The following is a 20643-nucleotide window of genomic DNA, read 5'->3' as shown; positions in this document are numbered from 1 at the left end:
CATGAAGGTAACCAAGCAGCTGATTGGTTGGCGAAACATGCTCTCGAATCAGATGCTCTTGTTAGCAATTCTCTCCCTGTGCTTCCTAAGCCGCTAGAGTTCATTTGTTGGTGCAAATTATGGGGAAGAGCTACCCCCAGGCTTGTGTAGCTCACCCTTACTCTACCAAAAAAAAAAAAAACCTACTCCCATCCCAGCTAAAGGTTGGATACAATGGGTTGCTACCCTTTCCACTAGGCGGTCCTCATTTGAAATTTGAACACCACAAGCTGTCAACTGTCCAGGTTGACAAGGAGCATCAACTGTCTTCCCAGCTTCATCAGACATCAAGCTGCCCGGTTCCACCACATCAGCTCTGGGTTTACTCGACTAAGTATCCAAACACTCCACTGTGGTGTTCAGCATTGCACCTCCTCCTTCTCTGGCGACAACCAACCCCCCTGCTTCCTCCTCCGACCAGATCTCCTTCCCCTTTAGTCTTCTCCCCACTTCTGCAGAAATATTTGATCCCGCCCTAACTTTGTCGATCCACTCCTATTCTGCTGCACTAACAAGGAACGGACTGTCTAGTTGTCAACACGAACAGGTGGGATCTCCATCCATATACTTGCCTCTACCATTGGGACCCCATCCTTTATTCTAATGGATTTCGGCGGGTACCCTTTCCATTTTACCTTGATCCTAATCCACTCCGTTGTTTCTTTAGCCTGGTTAGAATCGTCCATCTCAAGGTAACCCCCGCAGACATCTCTGATTTTCTCTACTAAACTCATACTCTAGAGGTGCAAAGGTAGGCCAAAAACTCTCTCCTAGAAATCTTTCCTTTCCCCTTCATTCCAGGCTAAACATCCCATGTCCCAAGGCACCAGACGAAGTAACTCCCCTTCAAACTTCCTGTCTCCCAGGCACCAAGTTTTCTTGGCTTCCTCCTCACTCACAAAGATGAAAAGAAGCTTGGCATCCAGTAACCTTCGGATTCTCAGTCCCCCTTTCAGTTTCCATCTCCAGATGGCCCATTGTTTAATCTCCTCCAAAGATCTCATGATGTTTTCTTGGCTTCTCTTCTCATTCTCCACTTCCCCTGTTACCATGTACAGGCCAGCTTTATCTGCACTAACCTCCGTCGATCCTTCTTCCGACCATAAAGAGCTGTTGACAGCTTCTGCATATGTTTCAGCTTGGTGCCTCCGCCCATTTCTCAGGTTTTGCATCCCCTTAGACCACCCAACTTTCCCAACTTCTTCTGCCTTGACTGTTCCTCTGCTATTCTTTCCTTCTGAAACTCACTTAGTCCGGGCGAAGGCTCCGACCTTTCTACCTTGCCGTTTGTTCATCTACCTTGCCATAAAAGCGTATCCTTTTTCAAGGGCATCTATTCCTCCTTGTACATTGGACATGCTTGTTGACATTAGATAAGCCTGTCTTCATTCATTCTTTGCAATAAATACTTTCAATTGTTACCAATAAAACAAAATAATCATAGCATGAGCCAAAAAGAAGTTATAGATGGGATTAAGAAGTTTAGCAGAAAAAAGAAGAAAAAAGGTAATGGAATTAAGAATTTTTCACTGTTTTGCTGCTGCAAACTTTCTACTGTGATGCAACAATCCTAAGGTGATCCTAGATTATGTGATTCTTAGAAAGCCTAGAGTAGTTCGGTTGGGCAAAGAGAAGGGGTAAAATTCTGCGGAGATGTATCAGGGCTGCACTGATTTAGACAGTGTGGGAGGAAAGGAATGGCAGTGTTCAATGATAAAGAAAGAAATAAGGAAGCAGTTCTGGATTGCATCTTATATAGAGCTTTAATGTGGGCCAAGTCCCTAAAGTTATTTTCTGATTTCTCCTTCGATGATATGTCACATGCGGAGAAATTTGGAAGCTGTAGCTAGAAGTTCTGCTACAAGGGTTAAACCTGTTATGGGCTGGAAACCACCGGATGAAGGATTCATCAAACTGAACTTTGATGGCAGCAGCCTAGGGAACCCAGGCCCGGCTGGCCACTGGTATAGGGGGAGTTTTTAGAAACTATGAAGGTCAAGTTGTTGCTGTGTTCTCAGGTCCAGTTGGAGTAGGGGACTCGGTTTTTGCAGAGCTCCAAGCTGTCCTGCAAGGAGTACAGATTGCTAGAGATTTAAACTTTAAATTATGATAGGCTGTTAACTGAAGGTGACTCTTAACTGGTAATAGGATGGTTGAAGGAACCTGAAACTGTAATTTGGAAATACAAAGAATATACGAAAATATTTAAGTGACCGGTCAGAGATATGAAAATTTCAGTCCAATGGGAAAGGCAGTCAGTAACGGGATGGCTGATTTCTTTGCAAAACAGGGGGTGCATAAGTCTGAATTATTCTGAGCTCAGTTGTAATCCGTTTATATGGCTGGGGCTGCATCTCTCGCCTCCGCTGGTTGTACTCTGTAATCTTGTGATAATTATGTTCTAATAAAATTTCTATCATTTATCAAAAAAAAATCTGATTATTAAATCAGCTATTGTTGGATAACTTGTCAGGCATAGGATTTACAATAAAAATTGAAATATCTGACATGACATGGCACTTATGTACAAATATCTGGGTATCAATGTATCAGAGTCTTTGGTGTAAACATATTTTACTTGTATACTCTCTTTTTCTTTTACTGATATTTCTTTCCAATCTATCAAAGAATAAGGCCAGCATGTTGTATAACAAGGGAAAGAAATAGAAAAAATTTAGGCAACGAAGAGAAAAAACACAATGGAGAAAAGGATTTTTGAAATGGATGAAAGAGAAGAGTACATTGGATAATGGATAGTATTAGACATGAGCACATTCGTGGGGACTAGAGAAGGGAAGGCCCTTATAAATCAACTAGGATAGTTCACATGTGCATAAAAAAAATTATAATAAAGGGACCTACTGCACTAGAAAGGAGTTATCTGAATCAAGGTGAGAAATTCAAAAGAGCTAGGCTGAAGCCCAAAAGGATATGGTAAGTATTAAGAAAGGTCTAAGGATTCATGCTTTTATTCAAGTAGTGAACCCTAGCAAAGGAAACAAAATCTTTGTTTCTCCAAGATTCAATTATATATACTTCTGCACACAATCATCACCTAGGTACCATATCTTGAAGTCTTGACAGTAAAAAGGCCTAGGCATGTTTTAAAGCCTCAACTGTTTGCTACTAAAGTTGATTAGTGGTTTTATATGATATCCATTCATGTTTGCTTTCTTTTTTTTCTTTTACCCCTTTGTCTCCTCTTCTTTGCAACATCTTTAGAACTTGCCAACATTTTCTGTTTATTATGAAGACTCATATAGTTATTTAAATACCCTAGAAAAATAACATAAACAAGTATTACAGAGGAACCAACAATTTTGGAAGGCTAATTTGATAACATATAACTTGAAGTATCTTATAAAGCAACAAATTGCCAAGAGTGACATTATATATAGAAGAAACACATCAGTGAATAATCAATCAAATAGGGAATCGATCATGAATTTCACATCAAAAGACAACATTTACTTTTTTGTAAAGAGAGGTAATCACATTGTCTAACCTGTTGTGGAGAGAGAGGCAGAGGCAATAATGGTTCTTGAAGTGGTGAAGAAGAAACTGGGGATAAAGGTTTTGATGCCATGGTTATCAAACCCTCAATTTTCTGCTCAGGATATAGTTTCTGGGACGTTGAAGGCACAAGTGGCCCAGGCTGTGCCAACTGATCGGGAGTTAACAAAGTAAAAGGTTTTGTTAGTAAAGAACCAGAAGTAGAACCAGAAGCAGAAGAGGCAGAGTAGGGCAAGGATTGAACAGAAGTGTTAGATGATTGGGCAGACATGGCATTTGAAAATGTTGAAGCTGGGACCCCACTTATATCCTGAGCAGTTAGTAGATTACCGGTGATAGATGAAGCATGAGATGGAAGAGATGCCTTAATGGACAAAGATGATTTGTCAGTAGGGGAAGTAGAAAATTGTGGAGTCAGAGTGGGAGAAAGATTTGAAGGAGCTGATCCTGATGTAGGGATAAGTGGAGGTACAGGTTTTGCCACTCCTGTGCTCAAGGGTACCTGAAGTTCAGGATATTGCAACTTATTCTGCAGCATCAATGGATCAGACATTGTAGAAGGTGACTGAGAAGGCATAGATTGAGGTTGAGTATGTGAAAGGTTATTTAATGACCCATAATACCCTTGCCAGTACATCGGCATGGAAAGAGATGACCCATTTGTATGTTGAGTAGAAGAAGAAGAAGAAGAAGCCCATGAATCAAAGTGGGTTTGATTATGATATGAAGAAGACAATGCAGTTGGACAGGCTGTCCTGGGGAAGGCCGAGGCCGAAGATTCTCCTTGGGAGCTCAAATCTGTCCGTGTTCCACCTCCAGTTGAAGCTGATGCTGAAGAAGATGATGGTCCATAGACATAACGTGACTGCAGAGTAAAAGAAAAGAACCGATAAGGGCATCTCACAAAATGAAAAGAAACATTTAATTGATAATGTATGTTTTTATCATTTAACAGTAACATAACTACCTGAATAATAGCAGGATCATTGTCCATCTGTTCTGCACGAACAGGTGGGGAAGATTTAACTTGCAAATCCTGAAATCACAGACAATTATTATGTTTCATAGTTAAAATGCATTGTTCTCATAAAATTTAAATGAGAATGCATGAACAAAAGAACCACCAATGTTTAAGCCAATCATGTTTTTTTTCCTTTTTGAAAGAGGCAAAAATGATATGTATTAAGGGATATAACCCAATAAAGTTAATCATGTCTTACTAGGGGTGCAACATAGATAGATTTGGGTTGAGCATTTCTTAAATTTTGAGGGACCCCAGTCCAAGGGCCTGGACCTGATGCAGTGGAAATTCTTCAAATTCAGTACCTAAGGTGCACTCCTATGTCTTAGTACAAATCCCACTGCAAATTCATGGGAAAGAAAGCTATTCCAATATGGCAAGCCAAAAAAGAGGAAGAGGCTATTAGAATTTTATTTATTTATTTTGATAATTACAGGCTATTAGAAAGTTGAAGACTTCATTATGTTACATATGGTCAATGGTATATGGTGCATATGCTTAGGTCACTTTTAGCTTTCACCTTATTTTATAAATGAGACAGCAAAGTACTTATGAAAGACACACAAGAAACAGATGACCTAAACATAGCAGAAACTCTCCCTCCAAATCTCAAACCCAGTTCCCAAGGAAAGTGAATTCCAAGCTTCTAGTAAACCCAAATCTACATATCAATATTGAATCTTGCACTTTCACCTCTACTGCTCCACAAAGTACACCTTGTTTATCAGTAACAACCATCAACAATTTTTTTAATCAGTAACTGATGGTATAAAAGAATAATTTGCTTAAAACATCACTAGCTGAACCAGTGAGTTTCCATGGGGACTCAGCTCTTGCCCATGATCTCCTTACATAGCTAATACATCAGCAAGTCCATTGGCCAATAGTGATCTATAAGGGAGAATTGAGAAATATTGGGTTATCTCCTTTTTGGTTTGAAAACATGTGGCTATGTCAAATGGGATTTATTAAAAAAGTTAAGGATTTGTTGGTGGAAAGTAACCCTAGAGTGAAATGGAAAGAAATGAGGTTGAATAAGAAACTTCATATCTGAAAGATAAAATTAAGGAGTGGAATCTATTGGATTTTAGGAGGCTAGAAGAGAGGAAGCAAGTTGTGGTTGACCAAATCACGGAGCTAGACTTGAAGGAAGGTAGGGGAACTCTTGAGGAAGGAGACAAGGAACAAAGATGGACTTTGAGAAAGCAATTGGAGGATATCATGTACAAGGAGGAAATAAGTTGGAGGCAAAATTCAAGGTACAAATGGATAAAGGAAGGAGATAGGAATATGAATTTTTTTTCGTATTGTGGAAAATGGTAGGAGGAGGAAAAGTTTTATCTCAAAGCTAGAAGGGCTCAAATATAACCTAATAGAATGAGATTGTTGGGGCTTTTGTGGATCACTTTAAGTCTACTTTTAGAAGACCCTTAAATGGCAAAGTGTGGGTAGAAGGAATGGAGTGGGCCGAGTGGCCAAGACTAGAAACTGAGGCTAGGGAATGGTTAGAAAGAAAGTTTTTTTTTTTTTTTTTGATAAATGAGAGTAATTTTATTGAAACAAATATCAGAAATACAAGCGGCCTAGGAAGAGGCACGAGATGTTACCTCCCCCAAGGACTGAATCATAAGAAGCAGCCTAGGCTAGGGAATGGTTAGAAAGAAAGTTTAAGTTGGAGGAAACAAAAGAAGCAGTGTTTTCTATGGATAGATCAAAAGCATTGGGGCCAGATGGTTTTACAATGGCATTTTATCAAAATCGTTGGGACATACTAGAACTAGAAGATGGCATACTGTTAGCTTTTGGTGAGTTTTACAAGAAAGGAGTAATTGATTCGTAGCTGAACTCTAGTTTTATTGCTTTGATCCCTAAAAAGAGAGATATTATCCAAGCCAAGAGACTTTAGACCAATAATCTTGGCGAATTGCAAATTTATAGTTAAGGTGTTGTCTCTTAGGATTAGGAAAGTCCTCCCTCTCATCATTGCACCTAATCAATGAGCTTTTGTCAAAGGGAGATAGGTAGTTGATCAAATTTCAATAGCAAATAAAAGTGTAAAGCTTCAAGAAGTCAAGAAAGAAAGGAGTGGTTTGCAAGCTTGATTTAGAAAAAGCATATGATATGGTGGATTGGTCGTTTCTGTTGGAGGTGATGGCAAGCTTTGGTTTTGGAGACAGGTGGTGCACAAATGGGCGATGGGTTGTGTTGGGACATGCCATTATTCTATCTTGGTAAATGGGACAATGGTGGATTTTTTTTTCCTAGCCTTGAGGAGTATAAGACAAGGAGACCCTTTTCCTCCCTTCTTGTTTACCTTGGTAGCAGATGTCCTTGAGAGACTAATTTCTAGAGCAAATTCAGTGAACTTAGTAATTGGTAGGGATGGGGTACCAATTACCCACTTACAATTCGTAGATGACATGGTACTTTTTTGTGAAGGAGGTGATTTGAGATGGATTAGGAATTTGAAACTTGTTGTACAACTTTTTTAGCAAATATCAAATCTAAAGATGAATTTTGAGAAAAGTTGTATAGTGGGAATCAACATGGGGGAGGGTGAGGTAGTAGAGTATGCAAATATTTTGGTGTGCGGTGTCCAATTGGCCTTTGAATTACTTGGGACTGCCTCTAGGAGATAACCCTAATAAAGGAAATTTTTGGAACCCAATTGTAGAAAGATTTGAAAAGAGACTTACTTCTTGAAAGAAATTTAATTGTCTTTTGGAGGGATAATCACACTAATTAGATCCAGCTTAGCCAATTTGCCTGTCTACCTCTTGTTGGTGATTAAAATCCAAAGGATAGATAGGAAATTTGAGAAACTAATGAGGGGTAGGAGATGTATGCAATGCAGCTAGGCATCCCTGTAGAGAGAGACACAAGAGTTAGGGTTCTAAATGACTCTATCACAGTCATCGTTGATGGGCAAGGTGTCTCTAAATGGGAGATGGTGTTGCGACGTTGCTTAGTTCAAAATGTTCAACTAGTGCTATGCATCTTCATTCTTCTTAATATAAAATATTTTTATTAAAAATAAAGAAAAATGAGATTCTTCTTCCTCCTCCTCCTTCCTCCTCATTCCCCCTATTCTCTTAAGGAGGCTTACGCCTTGTGTTCAGGAGGCTTACACCTCTTATGTTCTGAACTACGTCTCATGCCTGTAGGTAGTGGAATGCCTCACGTCAGCCCTCCGCATTTTAAAGCATTGATTTCAAGCTAGTAATTCCTCAAAAACAAAGAAGTCCAGATTTGGTTCCAGAAAAAAGAAAAATGTGGGAATGCAAAAGTAAGATGATAATGAAAAAAATAACTGCTATATCCAAATAGACTTAATCTACTGAAAATCAGTTAACAGAAGGTCCCAGAACATGTTAACAGCATTTCAAACTGATGCATCAATGTAAAAATCCATCACTCGCCTTGATATCACTTCCTCGAAACAGAATGTATTCATATACTTTATCACTTGGAGGAACCTGTGGACCGTCTTTCTTTCGTCCTTCAGTTCCATATGACCTGACTGCAATCAAGCAACATAGGAGGTAAAGACCAAAAAGATGGCACCTACCAAAATTAATTTAGGCTACAAGAATTCATTAATTTATCCAGCATGGTAGCTTACTAAAATTCACAACTCATCATGGGAAATTGCAGAGCAGTTTGTTTAATGTCTATTTCAGGCATAATAAAAAAATATTATAGATAATGAATAACTTCAAGGAAAATGTATAAAAAAGAAATGGCAATTTGATTAGTCTTCTAGATAACAAGTAAAGGCAGTACAAAAAAGAGGCACCAACTCCCAACAAAGAGAATTGAAGTCAAATAAAAATGGATTGCTATAACATATAGATCCCAAAGGAAAAGTCTTAACCATGTAGTCAGGATATTTAAAAAAATGGAAAAGATAGGCATCTCGAACCTGCATAATCATAAATTATCTGTAATCTACAGTACCAAACAAACATGGACATAGATACAAATAGAAAAGCATATATGAAAGCCATTCTCATCAAAGCAAAGGCAAGACCTCATTCGCTAGTTGAAATGGGAATATATTAATATTCTATAAAATGAAAAAGTAAATTCTGCAACCCCTTAACCTTTGAAGAAAAGGGAATCATGTATAGTCTAAAGATCAAGCACCATAATAGTATGAAATAGCACATAACACAATGACATCCCGGATTAAACACCCCCCACACCCAAACACACACACACACAAGTACACAATAATATTGAGCCTCTCCATTGTAGCCAAGCTATCAGCCAAGATATTCTCTTTTTCCTTGTGATCCTTCTGGATAGACAACCAGTTACCCAATAGCCCAATTATAACCAGAATACATGTAAGATGGGCAAGATATCAAAGTCAAGGACTTAAACAATGCTGCTGACAGAACATGGAAATTCAACACCATGGGGCATATAGTGCCAGATTCCATCAAAAAAGAAATCCAAGATGCATCAATCCCAATGGTAGAGGGTGAAGACAAAATGTGGTGGAGCCTAGAACTAGATACAAAAGGAAATTTCTCAGTTAAAAAAGCTTAGTGACCAAATCCAATGGAAGCCCCACAAGAGCAATCTATAGAAGTAATTAACATATGGAAAATCAAATGTTATCCCATATTGAAGATTTTCCTCGGGATAATTCTAAATGGCAAATTTCTGACAAAGAAAATGCTTGTTAATAGGAGGTTGAAAATAAACCAGAATGCAGCATTTGTACAGAAGAAGTTAAAGAAAAAATACACATCTTTAGGGATTGCCCACTCATAAAACAGAATTGGCTAACAGTTCACCCAAAAAAATTGAGGCTTTTTTATCAAAAAAGGTAAATATTATTAAACAATATATCAAATTTGAGGTTACAAATCTGTGGGTAAGTTACCCACACCCATAGAGATAATCAAATACAACTAGAAAATGCAGTCCCCATACCCAGCCATACAATTTAGCCCAAAATAACTGCTGCCTATTTGCCCCCTGTTTAGCGAAAGCATCTGCCATGCCATTTGCAGTTTTTCTCACCCATTTAAACGTAACATTCAATTCCCTTGTTAAGCTTTCAATTTCCCTGATCCTGTGCCTATAGACCCAAGGAGTTTGGCTGTGAAATTGTGTCCAGGAAATTACCACCTGAAAGTCCCCTTCCACTACTAGCAACTGAAAATCAAACTGCCTTGCAAATTTCAGCCCTTGAAACAGAGCCAATAATTCTGCTGTTAGTGGATCTCCTTACTCTACAGGACCTGAGTAAAGTGCTAGTATCCCACCTTCTATATCACGAAAACCACCACCTAACCAGCCCTTACTTCATTTCCCAAAAAGCTTCCATCAAAGTTTAGTTCAGTATTTTAAAAGCGCAAGGCGCAAAAAAGGTGCAACGGCCAATTTGTACCCAAGGCGAGAGGCACAAGGCGCAAAAATACAAAAAAAAATGCTAAAAATATATATATCAGAAAATTCAAAAAAATGCAAAAATATATATATTAAACATAATATTAATAAGAAATATACGCTTAAATTTTAAAATTAATGGTTTAAAAAACCCATTATCTAAAATTAAAATACATAAACATATTACATTCCTGATCCTACGAGTCGCCTTTGTGCCACGCCCCTCGAGGAAAGTCCAAACAAGCCCATGTTTCAGGTCTTAAATTCTTAATTCTCACACAAAAGATAATGATATTATAATTTTAATTGCCTTTTAAGAAGATATTTTATTAAGATGAATGAACAACATTAGCAAATAGAGGGTTCTGGGAGGCATGGTCGAGGTCCAAGGGTGGAGCCCCCGGCCCAGCCACTAGGCTCAAAAAAACAAAAAAAAAAAAAAACGTACAATTTTCAAAAGGCACATGTCTGGGCCAAGACGCAAGGTGCATCAGGTGTACGCCTTTTGAAAGTGTTGCGCCTAGGACTTAGGCGAGGCGACTACCCTAAAATGCGCCTAGGCACTCCTCATGCGCACCTTTTAAATCACTGTTAGTTTGACAGCATTGAGTGTTGGTGGTCTCCATTCCATAACCATCCTTTCTTTCTCTTGAGCTGAATTTGCCACTTCCTTCCATGATCCCAACGTCATTAAAGGAAATGTCATGGAAGCTTTCCAAGGTTTTTACCCGATGTGCAACTTTATCTTGATGGATTCCATGATCTCCGGCACAGGCCTACTCTTTCCATTGAAGATTCTCCAATTCCTTTTGTTAGCATAGGGGTATTTCTGTCTTTATACCTTGATTGATGTTGCTGATCTGTAATGTTGTGTTGAAACATGTGCTCTTAACTTAAGGGCACATAGGTCTTTTCAGTCATGTTTTAATAATAATATAAATACTTACTGGCCAACTGGGAGAAGTCAAGTTGACTCTTTCAGTTCGAACCAGAATTCTTTCTTCTCTCGTTCTCTCTTTCTCTCTTTCTTTATCACTTTTTCTTCTTCTACATAACTGAACTCAGTCAGGCTGAACTCTAAGGCAGACCTGAATTATAACATGGTATCAGAGCTAGGTTAAATCTGCCTAGATTTCTGCTTGCCTAGGGTTCATTCTCTGCGCACCCTATCTAGGGTTTTCCTCTTTTTTTTCTGTGTTCGATTGGAGATAAGGGAAAGGGCTGAAAAGGAGTGATTGCCCTCTTCCCTTGGGGGTCTCTATGCCTCCAGTCAGGTCGTATGTGGTCGGTTGCTGTGATTTCTGAGATCGCCCTCTCCTAGTAGAGGAAGAATAGAGGGCCAAACTGTGTGGGCAGTGGCTGTTGTGTGTGAAGCGGCTGTTGTGTGTGGACTGCTCTCCTGCTCGCATGGGTGTTACTTCAGTGATAAGGTAAGAGATTTCAGTGCATGATATCTGTTATGGATTAAATAGGAGGTGTGTTTCAGACCATTTGCTAGGGTTTCGGCCAGTAAGTGCTAGGGTTTATGCTGGTTTCTTTGTGCATTTTGAAGGAAGATATATGATCATATAGTGGTGAGATTTCAGGTAGTTGTAGGAGTAGGGTTTGTGGTGTGAGCACACTTTTCAGCAACAAGTGCTGAAATCAATGTGACAGGTGTGATCTAGGGTTTGTGGTCTAAAGAGCACACATTCCAGCAACAATTAGTGCTGCAATCAGTGTGACAGGTGTGACCTAGTGGTGTGTACTGTGCAAATCTCGGTGATACTAGAATTCAGCAAGTGTGCAGAATTGGTGATAACATAATGGGAGACAATAATGATTATAAACCTAGTGTGATGGTGCCTACAGACTACCTGAATGTTCAAATGACCTCCATTAAGTTAAATTGAGAGAATTATGTGCCTTGGGCTAAATCCGTTGAAGTCTTTCTGAAGGCAAAGAAGAAGGTAAAACACATCAGAGAGGAGAAACCCTCCTCTGACTCTCACGAGTATGAAGACTGGGAGCAAGAGGACGCTCAGATCATCACATGGTTGTGGAACAGTATGGAACCCAGGATTAGTGTGAACTTCATGTTCCTTGATACTGCCAAAGATGTGTGGGACCATGCAAAGAAATTGTATTCGGGGCAGGACAATACAACCAGAGTTTATCAGCTTTATCAAGAGTACTTTAATCTGCAACAGGGCAATCAGAGTCTTGAGGAGTACTTTGCCAACATGAGGAACATACGTAATGAGTTGAATGTCTATCATCCTCTCACTTCTGATGTCAAGATTCAGCAACAACAGAGAGAGTAGCTTGATGTGACTAGATTTTTGGTGGGACTAAAGTCTGAATATGAACCAGTACGGGCTCAGATATTAGGGGGATCAGCTCTTCCGTCCCTAGAAGAGGTATTTGCTCGACTTCGGAGGATTTCTATCGGATCTACTGAGAACTCTAATATCTCAGATAGATCTGCCTTTGTTGCATCGAAAGGCCGTGGTGGTAGAGGTGGAGCTCGGGGAGCTCAGTCTGGCCGTGGTGGTGGTAGTGGTTCTGCATATGGCCGAAGTGGCAATGGTGGGTCTACTCATAATCGTGGTGGTGGTCGTACTGGGAGCAGAGATTCAGGAGGAGCCCGTGGTAGAGGACGTAGCTCAGGCCCGAGGAAGTGCACTCATTGTGGTATGGATGGACATACCATCAACTATTGTTATGATCTACATGGTCCTCCCTCAACCTGGGCCAATCATGCCGCGACTGGTGACTCAAGTTCCAGCTTTAGACAGGAGAATCATTCATCTAACCAGTTGCCTCCTACATCCACAGATGGTCCCATGAAGGAGATGGTGAGTGTTCCCCGTGATGAATATGAGAGGCTTATCCAATCACAGCAGAATACGGCGACTTTTGCTCACTCAGGTATGGCTTGTCTGGCATCTACACCCAATCCCCGAATCATTGACTCTGGAACCTCTGATCACATGACTGGAACTCCAGGTGTGTTTTCCTCCTTATCTCATTGCTCAACATCACAATCTGTCACCCTTGCTAATGGTTCCACATCCTCAATTTGTGGTGTTGGTAATGTTGACCTAGATCCTGTATCCCTCTCATCTATTCTGTATGTTCCTAAATTGCCTTTTAACCTTATGTCTGTTAGTAAGCTGACCAAATCACTTAACTGCTCCATTACCTTTTATCCTTCTATGTGTGTCTTTCAGGATCTCAAGACGGGGATGAAGATTGGTGGAGGGCATGAAGCAGGGGGACTGTATTATCATGACGGTGGTGGTGGTAGAACTTCAACAGCTCTCCAATCATCTCTTTCTCCTCTCCAGTGGCACTGTCGATTTGGTCATCCGTCGCTCAAAGTCTTGAAGCCCTTGGTTCCGTCCTTGAGTCAGCTTTCTGTTTTGGATTGTGAGTCGTGTCAGTTTGGGAAACACCATCGTGTTCCCTTTAGTTCTAGGGTTGATAACCGTGTGTCGAGTCCTTTTTCTTTAGTTCATTCAGATGTTTGGGGTCCTTATAAAGTAATGTCATATAATGGATACAGATATTTTGTCATTTTTGTGGATGATTTTTCAAGGATGACGTGGCTCTATTTAATGAAAGAAAGAAGTGAATTGTTTACCATTTTTCAAAAATTTTATGCTGAAATTCGTAACCAATTTGGTACCCACATCAAAGTTTTTCGTTCTGATAATGTCCGCGAATATTTATCCTCATCATTTCAGGAATACCTGGACCAACATGGCATTATACATCAAACCTCGTGTACCTACACCCCACAACAAAACGAGGTGGCTGAGAGAAAGAATCGCCATCTCCTTGAAACAACAAGATCCCTAATGCATCACATGCATGTTCCCAAACCTTTTTGGAGTGATGCAGTGCTTACCTCTTGTTTTCTGATTAATCGGATGCCCACGTTCATCCTTGATGGTCAGTCTCCGTTTTAGGTCTTGTTTCCCACTTTGTCTCCGTTCCCTCTTACGCCGAGAGTTTTTGGGCGTGTTTGTTTTGTCCATAATCTGGGTCCCGGGAACGACAAGTTTGATGCCCGTTCTCTCAAGTGCGTCTTCCTTGGCTATTCTCGGACCCAGAAAGGGTATAGGTGTTACCATCCTGGTTCTCGACGGTCCTTTGTGTGTGCTGATGTCAGTTTCTTTGAGTCTACTCCATTCTTTTTGGGGTTTGGTGATGCTTCTTCCTCCTCATCACCTCCTCATCTTCCACTTCCCGTTGTCGATCCTCCTCCCTTTGTTCCAGTTGTGACCAAATCCTTGCCTCCGGTGCCACGACCTGTTGAACGCCCACCTATCCGTCATGTGTATACACATCGCCCACGTGCACCAGCTACTACTCCTCCGGCTACATCTCCGTCAACGGATCCGGCACCAGACCCCCACTTAGCATCTGAGATTGATCTACCCATTGCTTTGCGGAAAGGTAAACGTACTTGCACCCTTCATCCCATTTCTAATTATGTTTCTCTTACTCACTTTTCCGCTTCCCATCGCCAGTTTGTTACCTTGTTATCATCAGTTATTGTTCCTAAAGATGTCCAGGAAGCCCTTGCCTCTCCAGGGTGGTGCCGTGCCATGGAAGAAGAACTCTCAGCCCTTCATCATAATCATACTTGGGACCTCACTGCTCTTCTTCCTAGGAAGCAAGTTGTTGGTTGTAAGTGGGTTTATACGGTTAAGTATCTGCCTGATGGTAGTGTTGAACGCCTGAAAGCGCGATTAGTTGCAAAAGGGTACTCCCAAACCTATGGCATTGACTACATAGAGACCTTCTCACCGGTTGCTAAGATAGGGTCAGTTCGTGTTGTGATCTCTCTTGCAGCCATGTATGAGTGGCCACTATATCAGCTTGATATCAAGAATGCCTTTTTGCATGGTGACTTACTCGAGGAGGTCTACATGGAGCAACCTCCAGGGTTTGTTGCTCAGGGGGAGGATGGTAAGGTGTGCAGACTAAGGAAGGCTATATATGGGCTTAAACAGTCTCCTCGAGCATGGTTTGGTAGGTTCAGTGAGGTGGTAAAGAAGTTTGGCATGAAACAGTGCAAAGTTGCCCATTCTGTATTTAGTCATGACTCTCCGGGAGGAAAAATACTATTGGTGGTGTATGTAGATGATATTGTTATTACTGGGAATGATAACATTGGTATTGACAGGCTGAAGACTTATCTGCAGGATCACTTTCAGACAAAGGATCTGGGTAAACTGAAATACTTCTTGGGGATAGAGGTAGTGAGATCCAAGTATGGGATTAACCTGTGCCAGAGGAAGTATGTGCTTGATTTGCTGGAAGAAACAGGCTTGTTGGGTGCCAAACCAGCTGAAACACCCATGGACACAAATACCAAGCTAAGCAGTGATATGGGTGAAGTGTTTGAAGACCCTGGCAAATACCGACGACTTGTGGGCAAACTGAACTACCTAACCATGACCAAACCAGACATCTCATTTGCAGTTAGTGTTGTAAGCCAGTTCACGCAAAAACCTCTGATTCCTCATTGGAATGCAGTTCTGAGAATTGTGAAGTATCTAAAAGGGGCCCCGGTCGCGATCTAATATACAAGAGTGGGGGAAAACTTGAAATAGAAGGGTATTCTGATGCTGATTGGGCCGGTTCTATGTCTGATAGGCAGTCTACTACAGGCTATTGCACGTGTCTGGGAGGTAACCTGGTGACATGGAAAAGTAAGAAGCAGACGGTTGTGGCAAGAAGCAGTGCAGAAGCAGAATATAGGGCTATGGCGTACACCGCTTGTGAATTAGTATGGCTAAGGAACCTTCTACAGGAAGTAGGGTACAACATTAACACTCCAATGAAGCTCTATTGTGATAATCAGGTTGCAGTTCATATCTCCTCTAATCCAGTGTTTCATGAAAGAACCAAGCACATTGAGGTTGACTGTCACTTTGTGAGGGAGAAGGTGCTGAATGGAGAGCTAGACACTACACATGTTAATACAAGAAAAAAGTGGGCTGACTTATTTACAAAAGGCTTGAGTCGGAGAAGAGTGGACTACATATGTAACAAGCTGGGAGTATATGATATATACTCACCAGCTTGAGGGGGAGTGTTAGCGTAGGGGTATTTCTATCTTTATACCTTGATTGATGTTGCTGATCTGTAATGTTGTGTTGAAACATGTGCTCTTAACTTAAGTAAGGGCACATAGGTCTTTTCAGTCATGTTTTAATAATAATATAAATACTTACTGGCCGACTGGGAGAAGTCAAGTTGACTCTTTCAGTTCGAACCAGAATTCTCTCTTCTCTCTTTCTCTCTTTCTCTCTTTCTCTCTTTCTCTCTTTCTTTATCACTTTTTCTTCTTCTACATAACTGAACTCAGTCAGGCCGAACTCTAAGGCAGACCTGAATTATAACACCTTTCTTCCCAATAATCCAAATCAGAGCTGCTCTCACTGCTTTCCACAGAATTCTTCCTCTCTTCTTCGACTGTCTCAAGAAGTGTGGATCAAAGAGACCCAACACATCCTAAGGAGGTGTCCATCAGCAACCAAAAAGAGAACAAAAATGCTCCCAAATAGAAAGTACAAAAGCACAGTGAATAAACAAATGTGAAAAACTTTCTCCACTAGTTTTGCAAGTCACGGGTATTTATCATCCCAAGAAAAATCTCCCAACAAAAGGCCTGAATTTTTGGTGGAATCAGCTTGCTCCAAATTTCTTTAACCAGGAGGTTTAAACCCAAGGTTGTAGGCTGAATTAGGTTATTGAAAAAAGAATAGGTGAAGATGCCATCAGTAGGGATTGTCCAAACCTTTGTGTCCTCTATCCTTTAGTCTAGGAAAAATGACTCCAGCTCGGCCAATAGATGTATTAGAGACTCACATTCTGTTATGGACGCATTCCTCGGAAAGACGTACCATCGCCGCCGGCAGCAACAGGAACCTGACCCACCGCCAGATTAGATTAGATCATCTTGCTTGTTCTTATCTTATTCTATTGCTCTTATCTTATCTTGTTAGTAAGTTATCAGATTAGGATTAGTTTATCTTATTATCAAATTAGGATTAGTTTATCTTGTTATCAGATTAGGATTAGTTTATCTTATTATCAGATTAGGATTAGCTTATCTTATCCTTAGCAAGATAGAATTGGAAGTCTCCCTATTAAGCAAGGAGACTCCCTATGATTAGGACTCTTGTAATCTCCTATTTAAGGAGACACCATTATTGAATGAGGATATTGAATATTCAGTCAAGAAAGAGAGTAAAGGAGAGTTAGGTGATCTCTTGAACAAATCACCATTAGGGCGCCTAGATAGGTTCATCAAGAGCAGGGAGGAACAAGGGAAAACAGAGGGTTTTCCCCGTGGACCGACCCATGACAAGATCCTATTCGCGGGCCCATAACAACTTGGTATCAGAGCCGGTCGTCATGGGAGATCTGCAGCAGCTATCATCCAGGGTCCACGAACTGGAGCATAGGCTCGTAGAAACCAGCAGGGAGGTTCATGAGGTCAAAGACGATGTCCGGGAGCTGCGACGCTTGCTGGAATCGTATTTCTCTAACAGGGAGAGGAATCCAGAAGGGGCTGTAACCACAAACAGCCTCCGACCAGACTTGACGGAGCCGTCCGGCGAACAACAGCAGCAGCAGCAAACTCTTCTTGGTCCACAGCAACAGCAACACCCTCAGCCACAGCAGCCAGACAACCAACAACAGCAACAACTGCAGCAGCAGAAGCAACAACATGATCAACAACAGCAACAGCAGCTTCTCCGAGCAGCTATTACTAGTCCTAGTATAGTTGCCCTGAAACTGGCCCCTAAGTCCTATGGGCCCTTCAAGGTTCTACGACGGATTGGCAGTGTGGCCTACCAGCTGGAACTGCCAGAGACCAGCCGGATTCATGATGTCCTCCACATCGCCTTGCTGAAACCATTTACGGGTGTTCCTCCGGACCAAGTCCCCTCCCTACCACCCCTGCAAGATGGCAAACTGATTCCCCAACCTAAAGTTGTCATCCGCTCTCGTTTCAATCAAGGAGTTCTTGAAGTCTTGGTGAAATGGTGTAGCTTACCATCGACCGAAGCCACATGGATCCCATTGACAGAGTTCCAAGCCACATATTCGGAGTTCGAGCTTGAGGACAAGCTCGTAGTCCAAGAGGGGAGTAATGTTATGGACGCATTCCTCGAAAAGACGTACCATCGCCGCCGGCAACAACAGGAACCTGACCCACCGCCAGATTAGATTAGATCATCTTGCTTGTTCTTATCTTATCTTGTTAGTAAGTTATCAGATTAGGATTAGTTTATCTTATTATCAGATTAGGATTAGCTTATCTTATCCTTAGCAAGATAGAATTGGAAGTCTCCCTATTCAGCAAGGAGACTCCCTAAGATTAGGACTCTTGTAATCTCCTATTTAAGGAAACACCATTATTGAATGAGGATATCGAATATTCAGTCAAGAAAGAGAGTAAAGGAGAGTTAGGTGATCTCTTGAACAAATCACCATTAGGGCGCCTAGATAGGTTCATCAAGAGTAGGGAGGAACAAGGGAAAACAGAGGGTTTTCCCCATGGACTGACCCGTGACGAGATCCTATTCGCGGGCCCATAACACATTCCATCTCCCTAAGACCCCTTCTGACAAAGCAAACAGTAAGGGGAATCGTGTTTTCAAAGGTTGTTCTCACAGCTAAAGGTCTTCCCAAAACAAGACCTTGTTCCCATTTCCCACATCATATCCAATATGGTTGAGGAAGGAAGGATAGATCACTTGAATTGCTTTCTAGGGAGATGTTGATGAAGCCTTAAGGGCTATTTTTGCATCCAAGCCATTGTTTGACCACCCATGTATACTTTCAATTACCCTGTGCCAGAGCCTTTCTTGTTCTAAGGAGAATCTCCAAAGACATTTTGCCTAAAAGAGCTATGTTTTTCTGGACTAAGTTCCCTATCCCAAGGCCCCCCTGTCCTTTGGTCTACACACCTGCTCCCGTTTCACCAAATGATCTTTCTTTTCATCTCCTAGTTCCCAAAGTAAACCCCTTATCATCTTCTCCAACTTCTTGCTATTTTGATTAGAACTTTAAAAGTGGACAAGTAATAAATAGGAAGGTTAGCCAAAGTAGTTTTGATTAAATTCATTCTCCTTCCCATGGATATATAATTTCTCTTCCACAAAGCTAGCTTACGAGCAAATCTCTCCACAACCAGATTCCAAAAACCTTTAGATCTTGAGTTTCCTCCTAAGGGGAGACCTAAGTGATCCAAGGGCCAACTCCTAATGTCATACCACGAGTCCTACTATTCTAAAGATTTCCTCCTCTTGTAGATTTAAGCCCACAACACAACTTTTTCCTAGGTTAATCTTCAAGTTGGACACTTTTCAAAAAGAAAAAAAAACTAAGGAATTCTTTAAGGTACCCAAAAAATGAGGATTAATAATGATGATATGGTGGGAAAGAACAAAAAATAGGAAGGAAACAACCATGACATGAACAAATACTAGGAAAATGTTGAGACACAAATAAAGGGAATACAAGTGTACAAGAAAAGGCCATGCCAGCCTTTAAAGAATGTAACTAACAGCCAACCACTAGAGCAAACTAAATAACAAACTAGACAAGTGGATTGGACAAGTGGAGAGGCTGGTATAACAGAATTGCAACAGCAGTATATAAATAAGGAAAGGAAGTTAGGAGGGGATTATCGATTTGGGAACTCTCTATCTATCTATCTATCTATCTATCTATCTCTCTCTCTCATTCAGGAGGCAGGCTCCCTCGAAAGAGTCCCTGAGTTAGGCAGTCCCTAACAAGTTGGTATTAGAGCTAAGATGCCAAGCACAAGGTCATCCACAATGGAGAACAGAGTCGACAACATGGAAGGAGAAATGCAAAGAATATCGGCTGACGTCAAAGAAATCAAAGAAAGCTTTGCATCCTTGCTTGAACGACTGGCACAGGCACCACCTGCGCCGAATCAGGAAGAGTGCAGTGACACCAGTCATCGAAGCGGATCAAGAACAGCAAGAATCGAGTTTCCCATCTTCGCAGGGGGAGATTCCACATCTTGGCTTCTGCGAATAGAAAGATGCTTCGATTACCACGACACACAAGGACCTGATCGTGTTCCATTAGCTTCTACACACCTGGAAGGAGAGGCGATCGTCTGGTACCAGTGGTACCGGCAACGGCACCCAAGAGCCACATGGGCAGACTTCACCGATGCCTTAACCATGTGATTTGGAGTCTTGGCTTTTGAGAACTATGATGAAAGCCTCGCTAAGCTACGACAGACCGGCTCCGTCCAAGATTATCAGATGGCGTTCGAAAGATTAGCTGTGCACGTGCAAGGCTGGCCAGAAAATGCGCTTGTCGGCAGTTTTGTTGGTGGACTCGGGGAAGAATTGCGGTTGGAGGTAAAAGCCATGCAGCCCACCACCATTCTTGAAGCAGCAGCATTAGCTCGACTACATGAAGACAAACTGAATCGGGCAAGAAGGATTAATCGACCTCTGGGAGCTATGATCAAACCAGGTATACCGAACCCAAAACCAGGTACCTTGGGTAAACCGGAGCCCAGATCAGGAGTAGGAATCATAGGCAAGGACGCCAACACTGGTTCAGGCCCCGGCTCAGCCAAGAGGTTAACCTGGGCTGAGATGCAAGCCCAA

At 41.4% G+C, this 20643-nt stretch overlaps 1 protein-coding gene across 4 annotated transcripts in view; it reads right to left on the bottom strand.

The window, feature by feature from the left end:
• LOC104610299 (protein decapping 5-like) overlaps nucleotides 1-20643 on the bottom strand; it is a 46596-nt gene that overhangs the window by 18453 nt on the left and 7500 nt on the right. For all 4 annotated transcript variants that reach the window (XM_088896566.1, XM_088896565.1, XM_010276853.3 and 1 more), the window contains exons 2-4: nucleotides 7993-8093; nucleotides 4520-4588; nucleotides 3545-4417 (exon numbers count right to left, since the gene is read on the bottom strand). In XM_088896566.1, coding sequence (XP_088752692.1) covers nucleotides 3545-4417; nucleotides 4520-4588; nucleotides 7993-8093 — 1043 coding nt within the window. The remainder of the gene's footprint in view (nucleotides 1-3544; nucleotides 4418-4519; nucleotides 4589-7992; nucleotides 8094-20643) is intronic.

The sequence above is a fragment of the Nelumbo nucifera genome, chromosome 1 (genome assembly GCF_055504915.1).
Source record: "Nelumbo nucifera cultivar China Antique chromosome 1, China Antique-T2T, whole genome shotgun sequence".
NCBI classification, from domain to species: domain Eukaryota; kingdom Viridiplantae; phylum Streptophyta; class Magnoliopsida; order Proteales; family Nelumbonaceae; genus Nelumbo; species Nelumbo nucifera.
The sequence above is the reverse complement of the archived record's forward strand: the minus strand, read 5'-3'. Positions and strand labels throughout refer to the sequence as shown.